Source organism: Ovis aries, chromosome 14 (genome assembly GCF_016772045.2).
Source record: "Ovis aries strain OAR_USU_Benz2616 breed Rambouillet chromosome 14, ARS-UI_Ramb_v3.0, whole genome shotgun sequence".
Taxonomy (NCBI): Eukaryota; Metazoa; Chordata; class Mammalia; order Artiodactyla; family Bovidae; genus Ovis; species Ovis aries.
Genome location: NC_056067.1, coordinates 56277547 through 56287202, shown reverse-complemented (window position 1 = coordinate 56287202; position 9656 = coordinate 56277547). Strand labels below are relative to the sequence as shown.

The following is a 9656-nucleotide window of genomic DNA, read 5'->3' as shown; positions in this document are numbered from 1 at the left end:
CGCCCCCTTCCTCACCGGCGGGTTGAGACCCAGTGTTCTCTGCGCACGCGCAGCGGCTCTGGGCGCCGGCCCTCCGTTCGACCCTGCCGGCTCTAAGGTGCTGGGCGCGCACCCTCCACCCCAGCCGCTTCCTGGCCAAGGCCTTGTCGGGAGGACCGCCTGGGCAGTGTTCCTCCTCCAGTCCGCAGCCTGACCTTTTCCCTCCCGATAGAGGCTGGCCCATGCGCGCTCAGATCCTGGCCAGGTTGGTTCTCCTGTCTCGCGCGGCCTCAGCTTCCCCATCTGTAAACTGGACTCTTGCGCAGGGCAGGCACATCTCTAGAGCGAGAGGCACTCTGGGATACGACGATCGCATGTAACTACTCTCAGTTCCCCCGTTCCCTCTCCCCTCTCTACAAAAATATATTTTTCAGTACTCCACCCACCCCTCCAGACAACACCCTCTTCACCCTGGACTGGGACTGTCCATTCAGCTCACCTCGGTGTCCCCTCACGGCTTGGCGCAGCAGAAGAAGAAATTAGGAGAACTCCACTGCCTTTCCTTTGAACTCATCTAGGCCTCTTTCGGGAGAAGGCAATGGCACCCCACTCCAGTACCCTTGCCTGGAAAATCCCATGGACAGAGGAGCCTGGTAGGCTGCAGTCCATGCTAAGGGTTGGACACGACTGAGCGACTTCCCTTTCACTTTTCACTTTCATGCATTGGAGAAGGAAATGGCAACCCACTCCAGTGTTCTTGCCTGGAGAATCCCAGGGACGGGGGAGCCTGGTGGGCTGCCGTCTATGGGGTCGCACAGAGTCAGATAGACTCAAGTGATTAGCAGCAGCAGCAGGCCTCTTTTGAGGCCTTGCCTGACTTCCTACTCATCTCCCACATTGTCCCGCGCTGCCCCTCTTCCCTTACCTTCTGTCAGTTCCTGCTCAGCCTCCCATGACCAGCCCTGACTGGTGGTCAACTCCGAGGAGAGACTTCACCTTATTTATTTGATTTGATTTTTGGCTGTGTGGCCTAGCTTGCAAAATCTTACTTCCTGACCAGGTATTGAACTCAGTTCCTGGCAGTTAAAGCATAGAGGTCCGACTACTAGACCACCAGGGAACTCCCCAATACAATTTGTAAAGGTCCATTTACAATTATTACAAAATATTGGCTATTATTGTCCATGTTGTACAACACATCCTTGAGCCTACCTTACACCCATAGTTTTTACCTCCCAATCCTCCACCCCTGTTGTCCCTCCCGCCACTGGTAACCACTAGTTTGTTCAGTCTGTCAATCAGCTTCTTTTCTGTTATAGTCACTAGTTAGTTGTATTTAGATTCCGTTTGTAAATGATGCACAGTATATGTCTTTCTCTGTCTTATTTCACTTAGCATAATGCCCTCCATAGAGAAGGAAATGGCAACCCACTCTAGTATTCTTGCCTGGAGAATCCTGTGGACAGATGAGCCTGGTGGGCTGCTGTCCATGGGGTCATACAGTCGGACACGACTGAAGCGACTTAGCATGCCTGCATGCATTGGAGAAGGAGATGGCAACCCACTCGAGTATTCTTGCCTGGAGAATCCCAGGGACGGAGGAGCCTGGTGGGCTGCTGTCTATGGGGTCGCCCAGAGTCGTATACGACTGAAGTGACTTAGCAGCAGCAGCAGCAATGCCCTTCAAGTCCAACCATGTTGCTGCAGATAGCAAAAATTTCACTTTCATGACTGAATAGTATCCCATTCTGTATGTACGTATGACGCCTTCTTCATCTGTAGATGAACACTTAGGTCACTTCCATTATCTTGGCAATTGTAAATAATATTGCTACGAATATTGAGGTGTGTGTATCCTTTCAAATTTAGTGTTTGGGGTTTTTTCAGTATATATCCAGGAGTGGGATTGCTGAGTCCTGTGACAGAGTTCTAGTTTAGCTTTTTTTTTGACCCCAACGAATGGCATGTGTAATCTTAGTTCCGCAGCCAGGCACTGAACCTAGGCCCCCAGGGTCCTAACCACTGGACTGCCAAGGAATTCCTCTAGTTTTCGTGTTTTGAGAAACCGCCATACTGTTTTCCACGGTGGCTGCAGAGACTTTATCGTGTTCACAGATGTTTCCAGTGCCTAAGAATGTATTTGGCACATAGTAAATGCTCCATGGGGCTTCCCTGGTGGCTCAGATGGTAAAGAATCCGCCTGCAATGCGGGAGACCTGGGTTCGATCCCTGGGTTAGGAAGATCCCCTGGAGGAGGGCATGGCAACCCACTCCAGTATTGCTGCCTGGAGAATCCCCACGGACAGAGGAGCCTGGTGGGCTACAGTCCATGAGGTCAGAGTCGGACACGAGTTAGCGACTAACCACAGCACAGCACAAATGCTCCATACGCATCTGTCAAATGAAAAACACCTGTGTCCTGAGACTGGCCGACAAAGCAGCCTCAGCCAATACTTGCTGATTGAACGAAAGCTCCATGCCCTCCTCCACTTAAATCCTCCCTGACCTTCAGGAGCAGGCTCCAACCACCAGATGACCCTGAGGCCCCCAAAGCGCCTAGTCTTATCACCCTGAACCCACCCTAGTCCAACACCAGGTCTGGGGGTTTGGTGTCCATGAAGACCCTGGCAGCCCATTCCCACCTCAGACTCATCCTGAATCAGAGCAAGTTTCTAGTCATACTTTATTTTCCTGTTTTTTTTTTTTTTTTTTTAGTTTTTATTAAATAAAAGGAGCAGAGCAGGGAGCCTGTCTGTGGTCTCTCAGGCTGTGGGAGAGCCACAGGCCCTCCTGCCTCTGTTCAAGGTGCACTGCATGGTAGGCTTGAGGTGTAAGCTGGGCGGGGAGGGCAGCTGGGAGTGCTGGGAGAGGTCAGAGCTCAGGACCCGTGACCCCCTCCAGCCCTCCCAGGAAGACTCAGTGGGCAGGCAGGGAGGCTCCTGGACGCCGACTGGGGCTCATCCTGAGGGCTGGCGGGGGGCCAAGGCTTTAGCTCCGAGCCGCAGGGCGGGAGCCCAGACCCAGCCCGGTCCCTTCCCACCCCAGTGTGCAGTCATTGGGGATGTGCAGGGCAGTGGGGTGGGCCCTTCATTCGTGGACGTCCCAGATCTCAGACAGCAAAGGTGGCAGCTTCTTGTCCTGAAGCCGCAGGGCGAAGACCTGCTCCGAGTGCACGGAGCTGAGCGTGCGCAGGCTCACAAGCTTCATCAGCATGCGGGGGAAGCGCAGCTGGTCCTGCAAGGAGACAGGAGTGGGTGGGTGCCAGGCGGCCCACCCGGAGGACCCCCACCCTGGAGAGGCAGTGTGGGGGCCCCTGGGCAAGGACTTGCCTGACTCCTTAATGATGGGACAGGGGCCTTGAGGACAGGCTGCTGAGAGGACACTGATCAGAACTCAGCTGCTGGGGTGAGCCAGGGACGTAGGAAGCTGACCCTACACAGGTCTAGGTTTCCTTGGGAGGGTCCGGGCTCCGGTACCTGTGGCCTCTTGATGCGTGTGTAAGACAACAGCGCGTCCACGTAGGGCTGCTGCAGGGCCTCGACCCGGCTGGGCTCCTGCACGTTGGGCCGGTCGGCTGAGAAGATGTTGATGGCGATGAGCAGGGCGTACTCCGCGTCATCCAGGCCCAGACGCCTCATGGCCCGTGAGAACTCGAAGATGGGGTTGATGAATTCCACCTGCAGGCCTGTGGAGACAGGAGACTGGCTCTGATAAACACTCTGACCTAAAACTGGCCCCCATGCCTGGCCACTGGCATTGCCCTGCCACTGGCATTGCCCACTGTCAGCAGAGCGAGGGAACCAGCAGCAAGTAGAGCGTGCTGGTCACCCTGTAACCCCACTGCCCATCAAGGGCTTGGCACGTCGTGGGTATGCCATATGTCTTGCCTGAATGAAGCAATGAGTAATAAGTGTGAACATTTATTCAGAAGTTTCTACCACCCCGTCACCCTCTTCGCTTCCTTCCTGGTACCTCTCCTCTGGAAAAGGAAAGGTGTTTAATCCCAGGTCACCTTACATCACCCCCTGAGGTGGCATCCCCTGCTCTCACAGTGAAGCGGAACTCATTTCCAGGTGTGACTCATTCATTCATCAAACTTGATTGAGCACCCACTGCGCATCAGGTCCCAGGCAGAGACATTCTAAGACAAAGCCCCCTGCTCTCGTGGCACTTGCATCTGGGGCTTGAAGAGACAGATAATAGACAGGTCTGCAAGTACGCCATCCACCCTGTGAGATGGTTCTAGTTCTATGGATTGAGGTAACGCAAGGGAAGGTAACGGAGAGAATCACGTCCATATTTTAGACATGAGGGTCACCACAAGGTGAGTGTCGGAAGGCCTCCCTAGCTGCAGGGTGTCTGACTAAAGAGGGGAGGGAGGGAGTTACCAGGCTGTGCGAGTGTTCCAGGGAGGGTGCTACCAGTCTGTTTTGCCTGGGACTAGGCTTCCTAGGCCCTGGACTTTGAGTATTAAAGCTCAGGAGACTTGCTTCTTGCAGAGTGGCTAAGAATCCACATGCCAGTGCAGGGGACACAGGTTTCATCCCTGGCCAGGAAGATGCCACATGCTGCAGGGCAACTAAACCCACGCACTGCAACTGAGCCCAACTGCCTAGGGCCCGCACTGGCAACGAGAAGCCCGCGCACAGCAACTAGAGAAAGCTCGCACAAAGCAACGAAGACCCAGCGCAGCCAAAAACAAAAAAATCTTTAAAAAGTAAGAAAAGCTTGGAAGGCCCCAAGCAAACTAGGACGAGATGGTCAACCTAGTTCTGGAAAGAGGGACCAGCAAACAGAAGCTGTGAGGCGACAGCACATTGGTGGGTTCAAATAACAGGGAGGCCAGCGCGGCTGGGGGAGGGGGAGGGGAGGGCGGGAGGAACGAGGCCACACCCTGCAGGGCCTGTGGGCCAGGTGAGGACTCTGGCTTTTCTCCCACCCAGTGTGATGGGAGCCACGGATGGTGCTGAGCACAGGAGGGACGTGAGCTAACGTGGTTGTTAACTGGATCCTTCTGATGACTGTGAACAAACACACCAGGCTGGGGTGGAGGCAGAAGCCCAGCAAGGGGCCCTGCAATGTTCCCAGAAGGACCAACTGAGGCTTGGACTCTGGCAGTGGCGGAGGATGGGGCGGTAGGAGGAACGAACCTCCGCTCCAGCCCCATCTCACTGCGCTGCAGCTGCCGGAACCTCCCTGTCGTTCCTTAAAACCACCCGCTCTTCCCCACCCAAGGACCTCTGCACATGCTGAGGCCCCTGCCAGAAACACTCTCCCAACCCCTAGTGCTCCCCTGCCAAGCTTATACTCAAAGGGTTACTGGGACTGCCCTGGGTATTGGGAGAGCCAGGAAATAAGAGGAAGGAAAGATGGGGTGAGGAGAAGATGTCCAGGAAGACAGAGAAGTGCCCCACGGAGAAATGACAGGAGAAAGCAGGACTCTCTGAGAACGCCCAGAAGCAGAGAGAGAGGCCCTGCACTTGCGTTCCCTGGTAACTAACACTGCTCCCCACCTCCCTTTCCCTCTGGTCCCACTGAGCCATACTCTCTCCAGAAGCCCATCGCCTCGGTTCCCATCCCTAGGGAAGTGCTCTTGGAGGGCAGGGACCGGGTTTGCCCTGTACAGTTGGGGAGGTTATGTATTTCCCAATGGACTGAGATCCAGCCTCCCTCACATGAGACCAGGGCTGGGGAGCAAAGAGTGTCTTTCCTTAATTCCTACGAAGATGTCCTATATGACAGCACATACCCCTCTGTCGCATCCTGCACCATGTCCCCCCTGTGCAGGGTCAGGGCTCAATAATCTCACTGTGGTCTTAGCTCTCACTGTGAGGTGGGAGGGCTCAGCCCTCACCCTAGTCTGGAGGTGAAGAGATGGAAGCTCAGACAAGGATGTGAGGGCCCGGGTCTCCTGGCCAGCAGGGACCCCACTGCCCAGCCTGCGCTTGGCCGTACCCGCGCGGTGGAAGTCATCCTTGCTGTAGGTGAAGTCCTTTAGGAAAGTGATGCACTCAGTCTCGTGGTTGTAGCGTCTGGCCGTCTCCAGCAGCATGATCTGAGGATGGCGGAGGGGATGGGTGGGCAGGGGCTAGAGGAGCCCTGTGGCCCCTCGGCCACTGTCCCTCTGCTGGCCTGAATGGGGGGGCCCGATCTTGCTGGGATCATCCCCTGCCCGTCTCCACCCCACCCCATCATCTCTCAGCCACAGGGCCTGCAGCCAGCACGCTGGACACTCCAAGCTCTCGCCCTTCCCCAGGTTCGGCACCCCCAGCCTTCTCCACTCAGGACACTCCCCCCAAGTGCTTACGAGGCACAGGGCAGAGCTTTCTCTCAGTCTGCTCCATTCACCACCACGCCCTCAGCACTGGGAATAGGACCTGGCATACACTAGACACTCAGCACTTACTCATTACCACAGTTTTGGTTCAAACATCAACTCCCTGAACAAGCCTTGTCAGCATGCTCCCTAAAGTGTGGCCCTCCAGCCCAACCCTCAATTATTCTCCATCTCAGGCCCTGTTTCCCTTCTCTCCTAACCTCACAAGAGGCTCTGATGACTTATTTAGCATTTGAGGTTCTCCTGGAGAATACCACCCCCACCAGGGAAAAGGCCTAGAGTCTGCTTTGTCCCTATCCTCCCGACATCTCTCCTGGGGTTTATCTCGGGACTTCCTCGAGGGCAGGATGGAACGGCCTCCCCGAGGCTGGGCAGGCTGGCTGTTACCTCAATGGTAGAGGCTTTCAGGAGGGCGATCTGGTCTTCGCGACCCAGCTGCAGGAAGCCAGGCACCTGCTTGGCAAAGTCCACGATCTCCTGCACGGAGATGATGGCCAGCTCCGTGAAGTGGGCGAAACGCTGCTGGCGGGCATCACGGGACTGCGGGTCTGCACCCAAGGGCCAGGGCTGGGGACACGGGGGTGGGGGGGCGAGCAGGTTACTCTCAGGACGTCTCCCGCGAGCCCAAGGCTACCCCGTCTCAAAGTGCCTGTTCTCTGGAGCCTCATTCTCTCCCTGTGCCCTGGACTGTGGCCCTGTCGACTTGAGCACACTGGGTGAATTGTCCCTCGAAGCTGTGGAAGGGGCCGTACCGTGACTTTGGGCTGGTCGGAGAAGGAGCGTTTATTGCACTGTAGCTGGGCCGCCACCAACTGCTGGATCATTAGTTCCTGAGCGGCTGTTAACTGGACACCTTCACCTTCTCCTGAGCCCTGGCCACCCCCGTCAGACCCTCCAGGGGAGGCCCCAGGCCCAGAGGCTGGGCTGCTGCTGCTGACTCCCAGCCCCATGGGTGACGACTGCTGCTGCTGCTGCTGCTGCTGCTGCTTCCGAATCTTCTTCTTCCGGATCTGTTCTTTGGAGAGGACGCCTGGTGGGGAGAGACAGGCCTCAGCAGAGGCCCCAGGGCTGGGCAGGGGCTGGCCTGGCCCCACTCCCTCCCCAGGACTCACACTGCTCCCGCATCCCTGCCTCCTTGCATTTCCGCAGCCGGCATTGCTGGCACTTGCGCCGCATGAAGGCGTCCATCTGACAGGTGCCACCGCCCCGGCAGGCGTAGCGCCCGGCCCCGCCTCGGATCACACTTCGGCGGAAGAAGCCCTTGCAGCCTTCACAGCTGAGCACGTTGTAGTGGAAGCCAGAGGCCGTGTCCCCGCACACTTGGCACAGCTCATCGCCCAGCATCTTTGGAGCTGGGCCCTTCTTTCGCTTGCGCTCTGGCTCCTCTGCTGTGTCTAGGATGACTGGCATGGGTGGACAGAAGCCATGAGACAGAACCACAGGGATAAACAGCAGCCAGAGGGACAGGTCCATGAGAGATCAGAAGCAACACATCAAGAGTGTGGAGGGGGACCCACAGAGCCGGTGATTCGGAGGGAAAGATGTGTGTGTCAGTGAATCCCAAAGAATGGGTCAAAATAAGAAGTACCAAGAACTAACAGAAGAAAAAAAGTCAGCAAGACGCTGGGGCTGGCCATCCCCATTTCTGATCTTCCTCTCCTTCTAGATTCCTCTCTGAGCCTCTATACCAACTCCCAACCCATGTCCCTGGACCCTGTCTCACCCACAACGGAGGCTGAGTCGGCCCCATCAGTGCTTGGGACATCAGGATCCGCCCCTCCAGGGCATGGTTCAGGACCATCCTCCTTTCCCCCAGGTGAAGAAGAGGGGGTGCTGGGGCCATTTCCTGGGAGAGGGAGACACAGTGAGTTTCGGCTGACAATAACCTAATGGGAGAATAGCTGTGTTGGGGAAGGGGGGTCACTCACCAGGCAAGGGGGTATCCACGGAACTCGTGTTGGGGGTGGACATGGTGGGGTCACGGAGCAGCCTGCAGGATACAGGGGGGCGGAGAGCCTTGTGGGGCCAGGGAGGGTCAGAGTAGGCCAGCCACAGGTCTTAATGAGGGGACCTCTCTTTCCTCCATCTCTCACACTCTTCCCCTACTTCGTGCAGACCCCACCCCCAGTCTCTGCCAGCCTACAGACCCTCCTATCCAGTTCTAATAGGGCCCGCCCCCTTTCTGCTCTAGGACAGCTTTCAGCTGGGTCTCAAGCCCCGCCCCTCCCTAGTGTCAGCCCCCTTCTTCTAGGCTCCATTCACTCCAGACCTCCCCCACCGGATTTTTCCAGACACTATCCCTTCGGCTTCGAGAGCTCCGCCCTCACTTCCTCTTTCCCCTCCAGCTTCACCCCACCTCCGCCGAGGAAGCACCCCCATCTCTCCTTCGGACCCCAGCTCCGTCCATAATGCCCCGCTAGCTTCCTTCTAGACCCCGCCCCATCTACGCCCATCACGGCCCCTCGACCTCCTCCCATCATGCTCCGCCCACATCTTTTCCTTCTAGGCCCCGCCCCATCTGCGCCCATCAAGGCACCCCCGACCTCCTCCCATCATGCTCCGCCCTCACACCTCTCTCCAGGTCCCGCCCCTCTCCGAACAGCAGTAGGGGGCGGGGCTCATGGCTGCGCGCGAGGGTCTCGTGGGCGGCCTCTCGGGGGGGGGGGTCCCCTACTCCCGTTGCCTTGGAAACAGCCGGGGGGCGGCGCGAACTAGGAGGGGAGAGGGTGGAAGTAGAGAAGAGGGCTGAGCCAAGCAGCGCGGGGAACGCCGGGAAGTCCCAGGCCCAGGGCTCCTCCCGCGTCGCCCCACACTTGAGTGCACCTGCTTCCGTCCCCTTGCTCTACCTTCTCTTCCTTCTTCTCCGTAGCCCGTGGCACGCCGCCGCGACTGAGTTCCCCTCAAAAGTAACTTCGCCACTTCTTCCGGCAACCCCACCGTGCGTCACTTCCTGGAGTGGGCGGGTAGTCGGGGTGATGAAATTCCGGTGGGCTGCCTCGGGTCGAAGTCGTGGACCCACCGGAAGTTTGCGTTTCCGGGTAACTAGGATGAGGGCGGGCTGAAGAGTTCCTGACCCATTCAGTCAAATGTTGGGCAGTAGGGCGGCGTGAAAGTCAAAGTCGCTCAGTCGTGCGTGTTCCCACTCTTTGCGACCCCATGGACTGCAGCTCACCAGGCTCTGTCCATGCAATTCTCCAGGCCAGAATACTAGAGTAGATACCCGTTTTCTTCTCCAGGGAGTCTTCCTAACCCAGGGATTGAACCCAGGTCTCACGCGTTGCAGGCGGATTATTTATCGTCTGAGCCACCAGGGCGGCGTGGTGAGTCCCAAATCTTCCCG

General features: G+C 57.2%; 1 protein-coding gene across 2 annotated transcripts; it reads right to left on the bottom strand.

Annotated features, from left to right (window-relative positions):
• Nucleotides 1-2645: 2645 nt before the first annotated feature.
• Nucleotides 2646-9239, bottom strand: NR1H2 (nuclear receptor subfamily 1 group H member 2). 2 transcript variants are annotated; one of them, XM_042231030.2, is made up of 10 exons: nucleotides 9163-9239; nucleotides 8888-9027; nucleotides 8245-8332; nucleotides 8040-8162; nucleotides 7429-7719; nucleotides 7069-7346; nucleotides 6704-6883; nucleotides 5935-6034; nucleotides 3456-3664; nucleotides 2646-3213 (listed from the first exon to the last, which is right to left on the bottom strand). In XM_042231030.2, the coding sequence occupies exons 2-10, from the start codon at nucleotides 8936-8938 to the stop codon at nucleotides 3067-3069; spliced, it is 1467 nt and encodes a 488-aa protein (XP_042086964.1). In that variant the 5' UTR covers nucleotides 8939-9027; nucleotides 9163-9239; the 3' UTR covers nucleotides 2646-3066. The 2 variants fall into 2 exon arrangements, with proteins under 2 accessions (XP_042086964.1, XP_012046125.2); XM_012190735.5 differs by lacking the exon at nucleotides 9163-9239 and having other exon boundaries at nucleotides 8245-8306; nucleotides 8888-8946.
• Nucleotides 9240-9656: the final 417 nt, after the last annotated feature.